General features: G+C 38.5%; 6 protein-coding genes across 11 annotated transcripts in view; 3 read left to right on the top strand and 3 right to left on the bottom strand.

The window, feature by feature from the left end:
- LOC105701292 overlaps window positions 1-2,255 on the bottom strand; it is a 78,672-nt gene extending 76,417 nt beyond the window's left edge. For both annotated transcript variants that reach the window (XM_012427927.1, XM_012427928.1), the window contains exon 1: window positions 975-2,255. In XM_012427927.1, the coding sequence (XP_012283350.1) occupies window positions 975-1,266 (292 nt within the window). In that variant the 5' untranslated portion in view covers window positions 1,267-2,255. The remainder of the gene's footprint in view (window positions 1-974) is intronic.
- Window positions 2,256-2,797: 542 nt separating this feature from the next.
- Window positions 2,798-4,921, bottom strand: LOC105701369 (golgin-45). Its single transcript, XM_012428065.2, has 6 exons — window positions 4,724-4,921; window positions 4,056-4,621; window positions 3,740-3,939; window positions 3,534-3,662; window positions 3,233-3,458; window positions 2,798-3,177 (listed from the first exon to the last, which is right to left on the bottom strand). The coding sequence occupies exons 1-6, from the start codon at window positions 4,815-4,817 to the stop codon at window positions 3,010-3,012; spliced, it is 1,383 nt and encodes a 460-aa protein (XP_012283488.1). The 5' UTR covers window positions 4,818-4,921; the 3' UTR covers window positions 2,798-3,009.
- On the top strand, window positions 4,865-7,838 carry LOC105701371. 3 transcript variants are annotated; one of them, XM_012428067.1, is made up of 6 exons: window positions 4,865-4,947; window positions 5,624-5,808; window positions 5,885-5,942; window positions 6,302-6,764; window positions 6,832-6,999; window positions 7,241-7,838. In XM_012428067.1, exons 1-6 carry the CDS (start codon window positions 4,914-4,916, stop codon window positions 7,377-7,379), a joined length of 1,047 nt encoding a protein of 348 aa, XP_012283490.1. In that variant the 5' UTR covers window positions 4,865-4,913; the 3' UTR covers window positions 7,380-7,838. The 3 variants fall into 3 exon arrangements, with proteins under 3 accessions (XP_012283490.1, XP_012283493.1, XP_012283491.1); XM_012428070.1 differs by lacking the exon at window positions 4,865-4,947 and adding an exon at window positions 4,967-5,045; XM_012428068.1 differs by lacking the exon at window positions 4,865-4,947 and adding an exon at window positions 5,158-5,303.
- Window positions 7,836-9,876, bottom strand: LOC105701370 (SET and MYND domain-containing protein 5). Its single transcript, XM_012428066.2, has 5 exons — window positions 9,627-9,876; window positions 9,042-9,334; window positions 8,613-8,928; window positions 8,363-8,540; window positions 7,836-8,281 (listed from the first exon to the last, which is right to left on the bottom strand). The coding sequence occupies exons 1-5, from the start codon at window positions 9,669-9,671 to the stop codon at window positions 7,941-7,943; spliced, it is 1,173 nt and encodes a 390-aa protein (XP_012283489.1). The 5' UTR covers window positions 9,672-9,876; the 3' UTR covers window positions 7,836-7,940.
- Window positions 9,877-10,188: 312 nt separating this feature from the next.
- LOC105701365 (transmembrane emp24 domain-containing protein eca) lies at window positions 10,189-11,435 on the top strand. The gene is made up of 4 exons (XM_012428054.2): window positions 10,189-10,442; window positions 10,531-10,751; window positions 10,839-10,985; window positions 11,072-11,435. The coding sequence occupies exons 1-4, from the start codon at window positions 10,310-10,312 to the stop codon at window positions 11,219-11,221; spliced, it is 651 nt and encodes a 216-aa protein (XP_012283477.1). The 5' UTR covers window positions 10,189-10,309; the 3' UTR covers window positions 11,222-11,435.
- A 660-nt stretch (window positions 11,436-12,095) lies between these two features.
- On the top strand, window positions 12,096-16,623 carry LOC105701364 (golgin subfamily A member 4). 3 transcript variants are annotated; one of them, XM_012428053.2, is made up of 9 exons: window positions 12,096-12,389; window positions 13,122-13,941; window positions 14,054-14,162; window positions 14,252-14,944; window positions 15,029-15,255; window positions 15,329-15,531; window positions 15,612-15,886; window positions 15,949-16,113; window positions 16,194-16,313. In XM_012428053.2, exons 2-9 carry the CDS (start codon window positions 13,157-13,159, stop codon window positions 16,284-16,286), a joined length of 2,550 nt encoding a protein of 849 aa, XP_012283476.1. In that variant the 5' UTR covers window positions 12,096-12,389; window positions 13,122-13,156; the 3' UTR covers window positions 16,287-16,313. The 3 variants fall into 3 exon arrangements, with proteins under 3 accessions (XP_012283476.1, XP_012283474.1, XP_012283475.1); XM_012428052.2 differs by lacking the exon at window positions 12,096-12,389 and adding an exon at window positions 12,590-12,712; XM_012428051.1 differs by having other exon boundaries at window positions 12,096-13,941; window positions 16,194-16,623.
- Window positions 16,624-17,927: the final 1,304 nt, after the last annotated feature.

Here is a 17,927-nt window from a genome sequence, read left to right as displayed (position 1 = left end):
GACGATTATCCCGAGGTCGATTATCTCGACTTGAGAATCACCATATCTGACGAGGTCAATGGTGTTGGGTCTACAAACACCATTATCGCGTTAACCTAAATCGACCGGACTTCTTAGAACGCGATGGGCCCGTCCCACGATTTTTCAGTGCCGTAGGGACAATCTCTGGCGCCATGATAAAAAAGTAATAAATTCAATGATGTGAATAATGATTTTCTGAAAAGAGCAAGATCGGAGAATAAAAATGAGACAAGGGTTTCTTTCCCTCCACGGGGTAATGTTTCCAGAGGGCAAACTACGTACCAGAGGTACCGTGGGTACTCCAGAAACTGAGTAAAGAAAAATAAATAACAACAAACGAGTTGGGAAGGATTACCGCAGTCCGGGAAATCTCCAGGAGTTTCAGAATATGAAGTCTCCCTCCTCGGTGATTCCCTGCGGAGTAATCCTGCGCTTCCTTCCCGCGAGCTATCTGCCGTGCAACAGACCTCGAGTTCTAAATTCCCGGCGCATAAGGTAAGTTCCTAGGGTAAAGATAACCCGGAGGCTTAAAGCCCCCCTAAGTTTTCCTTGGGCAGAGTGCTCCAACGAGCACCTCGGGACTCCATTTCGCATCAGGACCTTTTCTCCTCCGCGAGCCGAGGAAACGGGAAAAAGTGTCGCCAAGTTCTCCCGGTACCGCCTTTCCGTAACATTTAATTCCTCCCCAGCAATCTACGGATCTAGAAGACCCTCGACCTAGGGATTCGGGGAAACTCGTAGCCTAGATAGGGTAACCCTTCTCAGGATCATTTCCGAACTCCTGGACCAAGGGCGAGCAAATTCAAGATCAAGTCCTACCAAGTCCTTGATTTTCTACTGACGTAATCGGGTCTGGGTGATTTCATATTTTCCTTTTCATGATCCCACGATTCGTGATAAGTTCCTTAAGAAGAGGTCGAGACGTTTATAGCCATCAATGTTTAGAGACTTACGGACTGGGATCTTCTTAGGGTCGACCGAGGCGAGGCGCTCCTCCACGCGGTCGATCCTGTGCCTGAGGAGACCGCTGCGGTCGGCCAGGCAGGTGAGCTCGGCGGTGAGCTCGGCGAAGATGTCCTCGGCGGCCGTCAGGAGGGAGGCCAGCTGCCTGAGGGAGGCGGTGAGGGCGCCGTTCGCCACGGCGCCCATCTCGGCGCCCACCGGCCACCCCTGCGCGTCCGGCCCTGGGGGCACGTGACCGCGACACAGGTAACGCGGCTCCACCTTGCGGATCGCGAACGGCATCTTGTCCACCGGCCGTTACCGCGCCCGCGGGCATAACCTCTCTCCGCCCTCTCCCCGCACCCCTCTGGGGAGGCCGCGGGTCGCGAGTCACCGCGGGCCGCGGCCAGGTCGCGGTCCTCCCGGCGCCGGCTCCATCGGCGGACAGGAAGCTAGTCGAGGTACCCCCGGAAGTTCGTCACAAGTCTCCTTGGATGATGTATGTTCCTCCAGAAGATAATAAAATGCTTCCCCGGAGGATGATGTCGTACGTTTCCCCGGAAGATGTGAAATATTTCACCAGAAGATGGTGAAGCCGTATCCCCGGTACCTAGGGGGGTGTTTATCCAGAATCCGATGCGATCTATTCCATACTTCGAGTCCCTCGTTCTTCTCCTTCGCCTCCTCGTTACATCTGCGATTATAGATATTAATCGCTATTATCGTCACTGGTCCACTCGCGGCACGTAATATGAACGCTCCCGGAGAGCGGTTTTATGTCACCTCGCGATCGCCACCGGTCCCACTCGCGGCACTTACTTTAGGTACGGGCTTTTGTTAATGGAGATTTCTGTTATCTCGATTTTATAGCTGCTCACCGCTCGCTGATATCGTTGCCGGGAACTGTTTCTGGACGGAGGGTTCGACGCCGTGCCCTGCGCCGACCGTTCGGCACCTTCATTCACTGGCACTGAATTTTATTTCTTTTACGGACGGTCGTATTCATTTCTCACACTTACCGGAGGTTTCTCGTGGCAGAGGAGTGGAAGGACTTTTTTCGAGGATACGGGAACCGGTGCAGGGCAGAGTCGGTTTCGCCCTGCGGGCTACATTTTCTGGGGACTTCTCACGTCCTCATCTCTCGCGCACGGGGACTTTCTTCGTCACTCGCACACCGATCTGAGCGTCTCCCATACCGAGGCCGTCAGCAGACCGAGATCTTACCGGCGAACGGCATCGCCGCGTCGCGACGCTCGGGGTCGACCGGAACCTGTTGACTCGACGTAACGCGTCACGCGGCGGTCGTACGCGAAGTGCCGGCCGGCCGAAAGCCTCGCTCGACGTCCATTCAACCGGCGGCTCGCTCCCGCCATTCGCGGCGCGCGACGCCGCCGCGCCCGCCATCTTGCGGCGCACCCGCGAAACCGAATGCAAGGAGAACCGCGGGATAAAAGGGCCTAACCTGGAGAAACTCTATTTCAGGTAGGTTAAATTAAGTGCGTCAAACCCTGAAATCAGTGCAGAACTCCTAGAAAAGTGCGGAATTACTCAGGCGGAAATCGTAGATTGATTAGTCCGTCAGCATTCATGATTTATTTCAATGGAAAATTGAACTTGAATCGGGAACGAGTACTCCTGGACCACAGGTGCGGTTGGTAAGTCAGATGCATGTTGGTCAGTAGATTGGAAAGTAACGGAAGGTAACAGAGATGATCTCTGGAAGGTAATTCGCGGACGTTGTTGATCCCCGACTTATTGGTCAAGGAAGTGTGAATTCTATGGTGATAGCAGATGCGGTTGGTGTTACGAAGAAAATAATAAATGATCAAGGAGGTTCAAAAATATAATTAACTGTTTATCAAAGGAGCTTTTCATTATTGTCGGTACAAGCGACTTGACAACATTGTGGTGTATAAAAGTCGATAAAATATGTGTATAAATACTTTGTAAAATTATTCCGCAGGATGGAAGGAAATGACTCGTGTTGCCTCCGATTAAATTTATACAGTTGCCCAGATTTTTTTTGATTTGGAAAATATGTTCAACTCAGATTTGTTTAATCTCCCCGCTACAGTGCGAACAAGAACTCATACCGAGTCTACAGTTTCTTGGTGGAAGAAACAATTGACCCCCTAGTGCAACCGCTGCTCCCATGACAGCGCTGCAGGCTGCGTCTTGTCGGCCAGACATCAATAAGTTGGGACTCATAAGCAACTGCAATAATGTATTCATTGTACGTAGAAGAAATAAGACGTAAATTCTACTTTACCTGTTCTGCATTTTTTTCAGCTAAGGTTTTCATTTCCAATCCAGTGATATTTATTTCGTTACGAAGATTAATCCCATCCATCCCACTTAAGAGCTGAACCTTGAGAATTTCTGAGAGTTGACAACACCCTTCCGCTACGTCGATGATGTTTGTACTAGGTAGTTCGTGTCTCCTATATGATACAGCTCCAACGGTATCAAAATTTTCACGAAGAATACTGAGAATTCTACAAACATTAAACTTTATAGTGTGGATCTCTAGATTCGGAAATAATTGCATATTGAGACAAATTGATACATACTTATACGTTTTCAGAGACGTATCTCTGACCTTGCTTCGTTCTTCTAACAATCTCTTTATTGCTTCTTGAAGGTCAGTCGTTCTTTGGCACAGTGCAGCCTTCCATTTAGCGAGTTCTTCGACAATTAAACTAAAGTAGTACAGAAAGTTTGTGTATACTGAATAAATAGCTTAGCAATATATTTATACGTTAGTTGCCTATTATACCTGCTGGCTAAAAATTTACTCCTCCAAACCTCGCATTGTCCAGCCAGCCACTCGGTTTGTTCTTGGTGGGTACTGAGATGCTGAGCAGAATTTAGGAGTGCTCGAGAAAGTTGCAATTTATCTTCTGTAAGCACATGAACTCTAGTTTCAATGTCCTCTCCGACTGCAGCTACTAATAAATTTTTTAATTCTCCGTTTACCTGTGTTAAAATCATTACATAAATCAGAGAAAATAAACTAGAATTAAAGAATTGTAAAAAAAAATTAATTAAATTTCTTCAAAATGTTTAGACTTAAAACAGAAACAAGGTGTTACTTGTGCTTGGAATTTAAGTTGAGACTCGAGTTGACTGTTTTCTTCTTTCAATTTCTGAATTTCGACTTCATACATTTTCCTTTCCTTTTCCCATTCATGTTCCAAATTACTCTTTTTTCTTTCTTTAACCTCTGGGGAGTTATTATCTTTGCTGAATTCATCTCCTTTGATACTCGCTTCTTCGGTTTTCAACATCATTTGAGCAACCATCGCATTGATACCAAGGTTATTCTTTAGCATCTTTCTGTGCTTCTTTTCAAACGGTACAATTGGCTTAACGGCAGCTTTATAAGGTTCATACGGCACGAATTTAGGTTCTTTCACTTTTAAAGAACTCAATACATGGTTCTCTCTCTTAGTGTGAGTGATACTCCTAGGAATAAGATTAACGATCGTGCCTGTTGGTGTCACAGGAGGAGTTGAATTTAACTGTTTGAGATTCGTAGGATGATAAATAAGCGTATCTCCGAGTCTAAATTTCCCCTGCTTCAACTCGCCTTTACCCAATGTTACATTCTCCATTCCATCACCTTGAGTACGTCCTGGACAAACCATTGCCTGAGTGTCTGGAAAAAAAAAGAGTCATTAGTACGGAATGATGTAAACCAAACCTAACTGTTTGAGATAACCTACATTGACACGCCTACAGATAATAAAGGATCTCTAACCTTGTGAATTGACACTCTTACTGCTGCTCTTTCTTAAATTGGTAAAAGTAGCAATTTTCTCGTCATTTTTTATCTCAATTATATGGTCACCCATGACTTTTTAAAGCACGTCACTTTCCACAATTAGCGTCACTCGATTACCCCGATTACTATTGGGTATTTAACGATCAGCTGATTGTAACTGCAACATATGCAATATATGACATCAGCGGAAGAGATTATACGTAAGTACAGACTGGCATTCATCGATGCTTACTTCGCTGACCTACTGTCCTCTCCGGCCGCCCGGCGTACTAGGAACAATGGAAAGGTAGCCATATTGGTAAGCCAAACTTTTAGCTTCCTGATTAGCTGCGATTAACTCGTAGTAGACGTAGTCAATAAATCTCTGATTTAAAGTACGATGCAGATGTAGTCAGTCTGTTGACATCAATTGTCAGATCAGGTGATCATAGATTTAAAATTTTGAACTTTTATTTGTGACTACAATAGAAATTTATATTTAACTCGACACTTTTAGTAGATTCCAACTAAATTCAGATTGAAATTATAAAGGATATTATAGAGAAAATGCCGGCAAGTAAGTGAACATGAATTCCAGTAATTTTCTGTGATAACTTCTTAAAGATACACGATTTTAAGGTTAGGAATAACTGTTATAGCAAACCTAGAACAATAATTAATTAATTAAATCGATAATTTTTACATTAGCAGAGTTTCTTTGGAACTATAATTCAATTCCAATTAAAGTTGGAGTGTTTGTCAATAAACCATAATCAATTTTAGACCTATTGTTACTCTGGAAATTACGATATTTATGTAAAGGACTTAAATATATATTTGATATTGTATGCTGTATAATTTTCTATATGAATATTATGTGCTTTGATTTTGACATAGGTAATATTAACGTACGCCAGCAACTCAATTTGGTTATGAAAAGGTTCAAATTTGAAGAATTAGAGTCAGCTGTAGTACCAAGTTTTCCAGAGATATCATGGAATCAGATTCGTGCAAAGTTAATTAAACTTCACGATAAGTTCACAGTCAGTGATGCTGTACGGGTCATTGAGCAGACAATCGAGGTAAGTAATTAATTTAATGTTGTTTATATGTTTATAGAAATGTCTTATTCATGAAATTTTTCATCTATCACACTAGGAAGCAAAAATAGGAAACCAAGAATTAAAAAATCGGTTATCAATGTTGGAAGTAATTGGTAAATTTATTATTACTAATAATTTCAGTATTAACATATTTATGATCGCAGTTGCTTAATGTTACATTATAATCACATGTCGATCTCAGCCTGAAGTGTGGTTTTTTTAAATATTGAATAAATCTGAAAAAACTTGATTATATGATGCTGAGTACTATCATTCTCAATTTTCAAAATTACCTTTGAATATTTGAAAGCTATTCAGTTTTATTTAATTGTTCCGATATGCAAATTAATCCTTGCAAATTGATGGAAAATGTTCACAACATTTTCTTCCAAAGATATAATAAATATATTAATACTGTTATTAAAATTATATTCTCTTTAATTACCTATTTATATTAATGAGTTACTTTCAGACGTAAGCCGACATTATAAAAAAAAGACATGGTACACATACAAATTGAAAGACCCAGTTAATGCACAGAATTTTCCTACAAATTGCGAATTTCGTGATACAATTATGCAACGGTTTTATACTAGTCAGATGGATATGGATGTCCAAGTTGTAGCTCATGGTGGAGTGATATACATCTCTATAAAGGAGAAGACACGGAGCAAACAAGCTCGACGTATTTTACCAACTTTCTTTGCACTGTTTCGTGGACAGCAGTACTTCTTTTGTTCAAGAAAACGTATTACAAAGGCATATGTAATGGTGTTAACAGACAGTATAGGTTACAAAAGTAGCAAAAGAATTAATTTAATGGGAAGGGACCTTAAATCGCTCATAAAAATATTAAGGGCAAAGAAACAAGGTATCACGGATGGTGAATGCACACTTCAGCCACCGACTTTCTCAAAAACTGGACCAATATCGAAGTAATATTTCTCTCATTATGTTGTTTTAGCATGTTAAATTTTTTTCTTCTTACAAATTACATTGCAGGCATACTGGTATAGATTTCACCCAACATAAACAAAGGAAAGAATACATAGAAAAATGTTTTGGTAAGGATGCACCAACAATTGAACTGCTTGTTATGAATGCTCCAGATCAGCATATTCTGCATAACAAAGTACCAAATAATATGGAAAATGAGAAAGTACATACCAGGTAAATAAAGACAAACTGAATAGAATAATTTTTGATAAATACAGAAGCGTAAAACTGAATCAACAGTATCTGATTAAGTAAATCCAGACATATCACACTACTTCTTAACGAATTGAAGATTAATCACCGTGTACAAATATGTAAAAGCTTATTAATTCTTGGTGACTGATATATTTAGTTATATTAATTATATGTATACTTTGTTATTTAATTGATTTTGTAATTCATAATTTAATTCTAGGTGGGAATTTCGCAGCCGCGACATCATTGCACAAATAAAGAAATTAGCACAGGATAAAGTTCTTCAGACTCCACTACCTTACTATGTTTCTAGTTTAATGTCTGCTGGAAAAAATGAATTAACACTGCGAGATTCATAATATTCAAATAGTATTTTTTGTCCGAATTCGTATGTACGTAGAAATCAAATTTTTTATCTATGCTACGAATATAGTTCATATATTAAGTTTTAAACACAAACTGGAATACTCAGATCATTACGGGTTTTAACTGTTGTTATCATTATAGAGATTGGTAGAAGTGTTTGTATTGAACTTTTGAATTTCCTGGCCGTAATGTTGTTTAAATTCTATAAGTTTATGACTATGGATCGTACTTTACTAATATTTTAAAATGATCTTGACAATGCGTGCGAAGCAAATATATTTAAGTTTGAACTACATGTTTAATACAAGACTTGTATTTTATGATAGAAAATACGTGAAATTGAGAAAATTTGTTAACATATTTGTTAGAAATCGATTATATTTGGTCCCACGAAAATCGGATGTAGGTATTAAACATTTAGCTCATAAATAAAAATATGTACATGAAGATAATAGGTATGATTCTTTATTTACGTTATTGGCTAACGCCTGAAAAAACAATGCTTATAAAATATTGTGAAACAATGGAGTCAGAACTGCATGCAAATATTAGATTCAGTCAGACATGTCATCATATTCTTCGTCATCATCGTCATCATCGGACGATGTAACATCTGGATCATCGGCTTGTTTTAGACACTTGTCACATCGACAAACAAACAAGTAGTACGAACTTAATGCTTTCTGGCGAAAATGCCTGCTTCTTTCCAAACTACAAGTGTGCAAATAAGTAATACAGATTTCTTCATCAGGTTGGATATCTCGCATTGCTTTCAGTACAAGTGTACTATTAGAATAAGGAAATTCAATGATTGCATTTGGTACACAACTGTGATTTATTGCTGACTGCAGTACATACAGACCAGAGCCCTCATTGTTTAAAAATGATCCAACCACTTGGAAAATAAATTGTGAAGAAATGTTAAAATTTATAACGATATAGTTATCACGATAAAATATTTATATGTAATAATTACCTTCTTCCATATCATTGTAAATTCGGTCAATTAACTTATCAACTTGAATTCTTTCATCTCTTGGCATTTCTAAAGCAGATACATTTTTTACCCAGCAGCCAAACGCACTGGTACCAATGCCTTGACCATTTGTGCCTATGAGAGCCAATAAGCTTCTAAACCCTTCTGGTGTAAACCACTGAAATAAAATGTGTAAACAGCACGTATCCTCTTGGACAGCACAAGATACACACAGGTTTATAATTTATACCTCTGGCACATTTTCAGTGTTTAGTGCATTTTGCATCATTTGTCTAAGTACGTCAATTTGTCCAACAAATTCATCTCTAAGTAAATTATGTGCAATCTCTTGGGAGTCACTCGTAGTTCGATGGCAAAATTGAGAAAACGTAGACAATATTGCTGACTTATCAGTTGCTTGGTTTATTAGTGCAACCATTCTTGCCAATAGCATAACAGTAGCTGTTTCAGGAGGGTAGTACATTTGCTTCCATGTCTCATTTAATTGTACTAAAGGATGAGCATCATTTTTATCCCTCGATTGTAAACAAAGTATTTTATGGTATCTAAAATCATATCAAGCACACTTATATTTGAAATAGTATACACTAATAAAATAAAATAAACACTAATAAATAATACTAATAAAAGGGTTCTTATTGCTGGAAATAATTACTACCTTTGAAACGCTTCATTCTGGCAGTCTTTGCTACAGTATTGTATTCCACATAATGGACATTCTGTAATTAGTTCCTTATTAGTTTCGCAACATTCCATATGGGATAAAATAATATCCTTTTTCCCACATAGACGTCGAGCATTTTCTTCAGCATTTTCAAGAGGTTTCATACAATTGTCGCATGCTAGATACCCATAATCAGCATTCCATGAAAACTGACACGACACAAATGGCTTTTCTTCAAAAATGATATCACCTTCTTTATATGAACGAACAGCAAAAAGTCCTTTTCCCTGAAATAATCCATTGATTACAAAAACAATATTACACATTACAGATTTATAATTTAATTTATTAGTTAATCTATCAGCTGATATGAGAATTGTGACTAATATAACGTAAAGCCCAATAATCTTCTTTTACTACATGTTTACATCTTAAAGAACATTTGTTAATATCAAATAATCTCAAGACTACCCTTGTAACACTACTTGTTGCAACTCAATAAACTACCTTATACGTAAATTACATTATTAGATTTTAATAAAAATGTTCCACTAGAGTGCGTAAGTAAAATAATGTTACCTTTTCTCCGTCAATTACTCTTACTTCGAAACCTCCATTCTCCATAATGTAAGTTTACATAAATTGAACCGATGAGCAATTCTAAAAATCTAACCTATGAGCACATGCCACTTGCAAATGACACGCCAGCGACATAGTCAAATTCTATTTACTGCTTTAAGTTGTCAACAGTGAGTGAACTTTATTAATTTCCAAAATTGTTACTTAATTTTTCTGAATATCGTACATACGGTGAGTTAGAGATAATCAGTGGATAATTAACATTTTTAAGTGCTTTTCTTGAATAGCGTTGTATATTGAGATTCCAATTGTATTCCTAGGCCGTGCTATATCATTCTTGATTGGTCTGCACGTGTCGACCATTTAGAACAACCATTTAGTTAGGCCAATCTGAGTTAAGGAATTTTTAAATGCCAGACGAAGCGGAAGTAGATAAGTTTCAACAATTGGCCGCAAGGGGCAGCACAGGATTAATAGCGCTAAGTCGTGAGTAAACTCCCATCTCGTTTTAACGGAGAGAGTGTAATCTTCCGAAATTTCGTCAGTATTCCTAATCTAGTTTATATAGAATCAATGGTGTCATGAGGTGACGTGTGCTCTGTCAGATCTTTCTGCTGATGGCCTCGTAATTTCAGTGACCATTTTACGCTAGTCGAAAGTATAAGAAAACACGTTCATATACAATGTTAAAATACGCAATTTTCTTGTTTGTACTGCATGTATTTTTCAAATCTACCACAGGGCTTTATTTTCACATCGGTGAGACGGAACGAAAATGTTTCATCGAGGAAATTCCCGATGAAACTACGGTTTTAGGTAAAATATAGGAGCAGTTTGAATAGCCATCATTACAATTAAAGCAGTAAATGAAAACAAATGTCTATATCAATATGTATATTTTTAGTGAACTATAAGGTGGAACTTTATGATCCCAGAAGTGGTGGTTTTATGCCAAGTAGTCCAGGCATCGGAATGCATGTAGAAGTTCGAGATCCGGACGACAAAACCATCCTCTCCAGGGTATACAGTTCTGAAGGACGAATTTCATTTACTTCTCATATACCTGGAGAGCATATTATATGTTTATATTCTAACAGCACAGCCTGGTTTGGTGGGACACAACTGGTACGTCATTATGATAAATAATTATTAAGAAATATATCGTTCGATGAATAAGTTTACCAATAACAATATATTCTTCAATATTTCTAGAGAGTACATCTTGATATTCAAGTCGGAGAACAGGCGATTGATTATGCTAATGTAGCTCAGAAAGAGAAACTTTCAGAACTTCAATTAAGAATACGTCAACTTTTGGACCAAGTGGAGCAAATAACTAAAGAACAAAGTTATCAAAGGGTATTTCAATTTAGAATATATATTTTTTTTTTTCGTTATTTTAACAACTAGTTCCAATCATTAATATGCATTATTTATAATTTCAGTATCGTGAGGAACGGTTCAGACAGACTTCGGAAAGCACGAATCAAAGAGTTCTGTGGTGGTCGTTGACTCAAACCATCGTTCTACTAGTTATGGGTGCATGGCAAATGAGGCATCTGAAGAGCTTCTTTGAAGCAAAGAAATTAGTGTAATTCAGGTGTGGATTGAACATTGAACATTACCATTTACTCATCTTTTACTGTAAATGGCAAATTCAAAGAGATTTCTTTCATTCAAATTCACCTCATATTGTATCTATGCATTTTAAAATCTGAAATCATCTGATTTTGTTTCTAAATGTTTCAATTTCTGTACAGTAAAACTGCAAATAGTGTTTAATAAACTCTATTTATAAATTTCATTGTATAAGTCCAGAAGTGTATTTGACAGTAGTTCTAGAAAAAATATTAAATTATACGGTTACTAGTTTGGGAAAGTATAGTAAAAAGGTTAAACTTTCCAGTTTTAAAAAAGGAATCTAGTTAGCGTTCTATTGAACGCGTTGGATATTACATAAAAAGTTGCCAACGCATGAAGTAGACAAAGATATCGGATCTGGATTCAGTAAATCGCGTGTCTTCATCGCATTAATAATTACACAGATTCGATCTTGAGTGTCTCGATTGACACTTAATTTTAGATTTGCTGGGCTTGAACTTGATAAATTCCGGATTTCGAGTACGATGGAGACGTAGTCATTGTCAGCATTAGAATGCGGTAATCCAAGCGTGGAAAATGTCAGTTTTTCGCTTAGATTTGTTTGAAATAGTCAGAATTTCCCCCAGCCGCTAAATTGTAATGTCGTCCCCCTAAATTTTAATTTAATAAATAAGTAAATTGTTGCAGAGTTTGAAACTCATTGTTTTCATCTTTCGCCGACTCGTGCGATCCACGTTCACGACTCACGTGTTTATCGATGTTATTGAAATTTCGTGAATTACCATTGTTTTACCAGGGGGCAGCACAGAACACGATCGCGCGACTCTGCTCGTGAGCAATCTCCCAACTCATCCCTGTTCCTTGATACCGAGCAGAGATGAGTGATACCGAGTTGATTTTCAAATAAATTACAAATGGGGAACTAAACCTTACAATCTATGCGGTCGGTCTTCTACAATCGTTGTTTTGTTTTAAACAATGGTGAAAGGTGTATAAGCAGATGCTGAGAAACTAACCCTAAATAAGACAATTGGGATAGCGTCGCAGGCGATTGTTATAAATACAGCTGTCATCAGTGTTTTGTCCATGGTGCCTGATTCCGCCTGATTCTTGCAAACTCGGAATTAACTGTGCAGTGTACTGGCATAGATTCGTATAATGGTGAGAAAAAAAACAGGTGGATAATGAGTGAGTCCGGTGACACGGATCTCCTAATTTCAATTCCACCAGATTTCTTCTTTGTACCGTCCGAGTCCGATGACTCCGATTTTTGTGGAAGAGAAGGTTACAGTTCTCATAGTACCGGAGTCGTTTCAGAACTAATCGAACATGTACAGTCCTTGGAGTCCAGGATCACGGCTATCGAGTCTAAGGACAACAGTTTAGATTTGTCCGTAGTTAGCAATTCATTGGATTTGCACCCAAGACTTTCCTATCACAGTCCGCATAAGTGCAGATCGTCATTAACTGGAAACAGATTCTCTGTAAGTCAAAGCTCCAGTTTGCAAAATACTCCTCTGAAGCCTCGGCTGTGCTCTTCGGTTCCATCAACTCCTAGCAGCTATCAACCATCTAGTTGTACTAATCAAATTCAAAACGAAGGACAGCTCACACGGCATTTACTCACAGACGGTTCTACTAATATAAGCAATACTAACCCTCGTACATGGAGCAAGCATGGCAACGTTCTAACATCATTGTCCGAAGCCTCGTTCGTGCATTCTCCCGCTCGAAACCTAGGATTCTTGCATGCTGCCACTACCTTGTCCGAAAGGGAGCCTTGTTCGACGTTAGCATCTGATCGTGGAGAAAGTACCGTTAGCTTGTGCATTGAACCTTGTGAACAGTTATCTCACATGACGTCTACATCGAAATTACTTCGCCCATTGGTAGGACAATTCTATTCAGAAGCAAAACCAGTGAGTGAAATGGAGCTTTCCGAAGTCAACCAGCTTCTTCAAGAAATGGAAGCCAAGGAGATGGATCTAGCGGAAAGAATTGACAATGTTTTACATGAATGTTGCCAAGGCCAAACTCGAACTGATAGGTCGGAACGGAATGGTAACATACACCATTTTAAAGAATTAGAAGCCAGTCAAAAGGTTGGATCTCCAAAACGTCGATTAAATTTACAATTCTACAATGTGGAATCATCAGACAAGAGTACACCAGCATTAAATGATCTAAATCAAAGTGTAGATAAATTAGCAGATCTATCCTTTGCCCATGATTCATTAAATCTTCACGAGATGGACAAACTTGCATCGGATCTTAATGGCGGTCAAAACAGTACGTGTTCAGTTCTTCCACAGACTAAAGAGTACGTCGGTGAACTTTCACAAACTAAGTCTAGTGGTAAGAAAAATGGTGACAGCATCTCTAAAGAGTTGGATATGCAGACTATTTTAACCAATTGTAAAGAGTCTATGGCCAAAGAAGCCCTAGGATTCAGAGATCAGGAGGGGACAACTTATTGTCCACGAAATGTGTACACCAAGGTACAGCAAGGGCTTGGTAGTGCAAATAGTGAGTTTAGTAAAAGTCAAGTACCACCACAGCCTAAGCATCGAGACGTTGCTACCGAATATTTTCCACAAACATGTAGAAATGTTGATAGCACAAGTAATGTACAAAGCACTTTTAATGAGATGCACCTGATACACCCTTTCAGAAACACTAGTCACGTTGCCACCAATACAGAGCCATGCTTAAGGTACATACATTTTGAATGTTTTACTTTATTCCGTACAATCGTATTTTATATTTTATTTAGTGCTGCCAAACGTCGATTTAAAACCTACCTAAATTACGTACATACTTTTTAGAAAATCGCAGCATCTTCTTGCGCTTTCTGACTTTTGGGAAAATAATGAAAGTAAAACGCAAGAGGAAATGCTGTCCATTAAATTGGAGGAAGAGAAATTTCGAAGAGAGGTATGTTGTTTACATTTCAGAATTTATTGTTGTATGTTCGACATGTAACATTTTCATTTATATATACTGCAACTGTAAAATAATTTCAGCATTGCGAGAATTTAATTCAGGAGCTTCAAAAAAGATTATTAGAGCAGCAGGAAAAAGTAGCCGTTGCCATCAGAGTTGACAACGAGAAAAATGCTGCAATATGTCAGTTTCAAAGTTCCTGGTCGAAGTTAAAATTGCGATGGCAAGCATTAGAAACTGAGCATAAAAGCTTGCAAGACGTACTGAAGAATATTACGGAGAAACATCAAACCGAAGTCTCCGAGTTTCAGGCTCAAATTAAACGCAACGAAGGTGAATTATCGAAAGCATTAGATTTAGCAGCTGGATATAAAGAGAAAAGTGATAATATGATTAAAGAAAAGGTAGAATTGCTGAAGAGCCATGCCGATGAATTAGAAAATTACAAATCCATGGTTCAGGAAGTAGAGAATAGATACGAGCGAATGAAGACCGAATATACGAAAATATTGGACAAGAATCAGCAACTGGACGAAACGGTAAAAAATGTTCAACAGGAATTACATAGAGAACGATTGAGGGGTGGAGAGGTGAGAAGTGAAATGGCTGTTATACATAAAGCATTGGATGCTTGCGAAGCGGAATTGACAGTGTTGCGCCAAGAAAAAGAAAATTTGCAGTTAAAAGTGAAAGAGGAATTGAATAGAAACAATATTTTGGAGCAGAATAAAGTTTCCTTTCTAGTGGCTGTTGACGAAGCCAGAAAGGCAGAGGTATTATTCTTTTCTTTTTGTTTCATTCTATATGTCACGTTGTTATATTTCCATCATTCATTGTTTGTTGAAATTGTTATATAGAGAATGGCAAAGGAGGAAAGTAAATCTCTCCTCGAACAGCAGGAGAAAATTCGAACGGAATTACGGGAAGTATATCAGACGCAAGTAGACGAAGTTGTAAAAGCGAAATTGCAAGAATTTCAGGCGCAGCTAGATGCTGCCGAAGGAGCTTTCCAAGTTGAATTAGAAACCAGGCAGCGGGCAATCGCTGAATGCGCTGCACGAAAAATAAAAAGTGTTATCGATAAGTAATTATCTTTCTTGTGTCGTTTTCTCGCTTTTCAAACGATTCACATTTTAAATAATAATCTTCACTTGCAGACATAATTTAGAGATTAATTTATTAGAAGAGAAACATAAAGAGGAGAAACGATTATGCGAAATTCAGTTGGCTCAGTCCATGCAACAGTCTTCCATGTTAGAAGCTCAGCTGAACACTCAAAAAGCTACCAAAAGTAGAGTGGTGGAGCAACTTCATTCGGTTATGCAAAAACAGTGGCAACAAGCTTTACAGATTATTTCTGGTACGTTTAATGTGCTTCAATGATTCTATACTTATGCCTGTTTCCAAATTTACAATTGACATATTTGACGTAACTTGCAGGTGGCAATGTGGAAAACTTGAGTCCAGTTCTACGATTAAACGCAGAGAAATTCTTAGAATCGAGAGATATTAAAAAATTCGATAGCATTACCGGATGTTGCGGTAAAGCCCATCCGGAACCTATGCGACTTGAATCGCAGTCAGTAGGAAATTTCCAACAAATTCAATCACGAGAAAGTTATGACGAAGGTTTAATATCCATGCCTTGCACCGATGACACTCCTTTAACCAGTAGGAAGGAATCCAAGGACGATCTTCGGAGATATATTAAAATGGTAGGCATGTAACCTTACTTAGGTCAATACTGGTTTACTTATTACTTCGTACATTTTTATAGATTTTGGACATGCAGCAATCTAAAGATGAATTTATGACAAGGAAAACCTCGGAAGACTGTTGTAGTCCGACTCCGATTTATCGAGAAGTGCCACGAAAGCATTACATAAAAAAGGAGTTGAGCATGATGAGCGAAGATAGCATAACATGGCAGCCTACACCTGATGTAAATGTCGAAGAATTACCGTTTTCATGAGAAATATGTACGTGTATTTAAATCAATTTTATTTACACGTCTTTTTACAGGATTCGCTTAAGAATACCGATGAACTGCTCTCCGTGCCTCAAAGATTGACGTCTAAGGTGGACCAGCAGAAAAGCAAACCTCCATGGAAATAACATTTGTGACTGATTTTATACTTCCTTGTGAAGTATATTCTAGAACTGATACTGTCGTACGGTGCATTTAACTAGCAGTTAAGTGATTTTTTACAACGCATATTTTTTCACACTTTTTACTAAGGAGTACTCAATTTTTAATAAAATATCTGTCGCTCTAGGTGTTTACAAGAATCTCGAGTGTCGTTATTAATAATCCTAGTTAAGTCTTAATACTTGTTACCGTCCTTAATTGTTTAACAACTGATAATATCTGTGACAGTCTTATGAATGCCTGTACGCTGAATTTATATTGTTACGTATACAATGTCTTACGCATAAAAACTGTTTGTCGTAATGATGTTTGGGATCACTGGTTTTACATGCATGTACAAATAAGTTTACATTCTTTAATTCATGTTCATTCGCGGTCTAGCGTGAAGATATGAATACATACCATCCATCTGCACAAACTACTTCCATGTTGGTAGTGCGTGAAGGAAAAGGATGTGAGATAAGTTAATAAACTGATACCGAGAACGTCTATCACTTTTAGAGTTACACTGTTCGTTTGTATTCATCCCATTTTAAATTACCTTCTCCTTAAATCTGTCAACTTGAACACCGCTAATAATTTATGTAATAACGCGAAGAAGCTTGAACGAAATTATAGACAATAATTTGCGAAGTATTACCATCACAAGCTTGGCGTCCTTTTTATAGAGCACATATCAGACAATATAGAAATACGTTTTGTATGCTGTATAATTCATTCTTATAATAATTTTCTGCTGAGGTAATATTTTTTTTTGCCCGGGAAAAGTCGAAGCATTTACTTTGCAGTACTCCACAGTGTTAAGTGTCCGTATTCGTTCTAATCTACGGCAAACATTGTCCCTAGAAAGCCTTAAATACATACAAGAGCAGCCTATCAGGAGGGACAGCTAGAGATCAGGGGATGATGAGTAATCAAGCATTGTGGAAAGGCCTTTAAAGCGAAGTCTGACTTCGACCATAAATATGTTCGACACGTTCACTGGTACGAGATGGTATGCTACGATCATTCACTGAATTGTTCCTGAATCTTTTCGCCGCCTACACTTTTCGCATAACAACAGACCTCCCCTACAAATGACTAACGAACGAAACCCGAATTTTTCCCCGGGATCCCCTCGTACATTGCAAGTATTCTCATCCTTACAATTTCATACCTTACAATCTTTCCCATTTAACGCATTAGTAAGAAATCAGAGATGTTAAACACTAAGAGACCGGCATACAAAGGCAAGGAATCCTCTGCAGAACACGAAGGCGTCTTTTGGAATAGGTAGTTATCCTGTAATCCACCACTTGGTACCATTTTTCAGAAATTTTCTAATTATTCAGTTGTTAGTACCATTTATATACCCATTAAAAGAACCACTATTAACTCGTTTTTTCTCTTTTATAGATCCACTATCATGTCCATTCATGCCGATCAGCTGTAGATGTGTTCGCTCCCATTCAATCCGTGTTACGCATGTCACCTGTCGTACGTTCATTCATCTCATGCTAGGGCCACGTGTTTTGCGACCTGTCGCCTGACTCGAAACAAGGGAACGAGGTAACAAACAAGTTACCGATTGAAAAGGAAAGGAAGGAAGGAATGCAAAGGAAGGAACG

Source organism: Orussus abietinus, unplaced genomic scaffold (assembly GCF_000612105.2).
Source record: "Orussus abietinus isolate OABI.00-Male unplaced genomic scaffold, Oabi_2.0 scaffold28, whole genome shotgun sequence".
NCBI lineage: Eukaryota > Metazoa > Arthropoda > Insecta > Hymenoptera > Orussidae > Orussus > Orussus abietinus.
The sequence above is the reverse complement of the archived record's forward strand: the minus strand, read 5'-3'. Positions and strand labels throughout refer to the sequence as shown.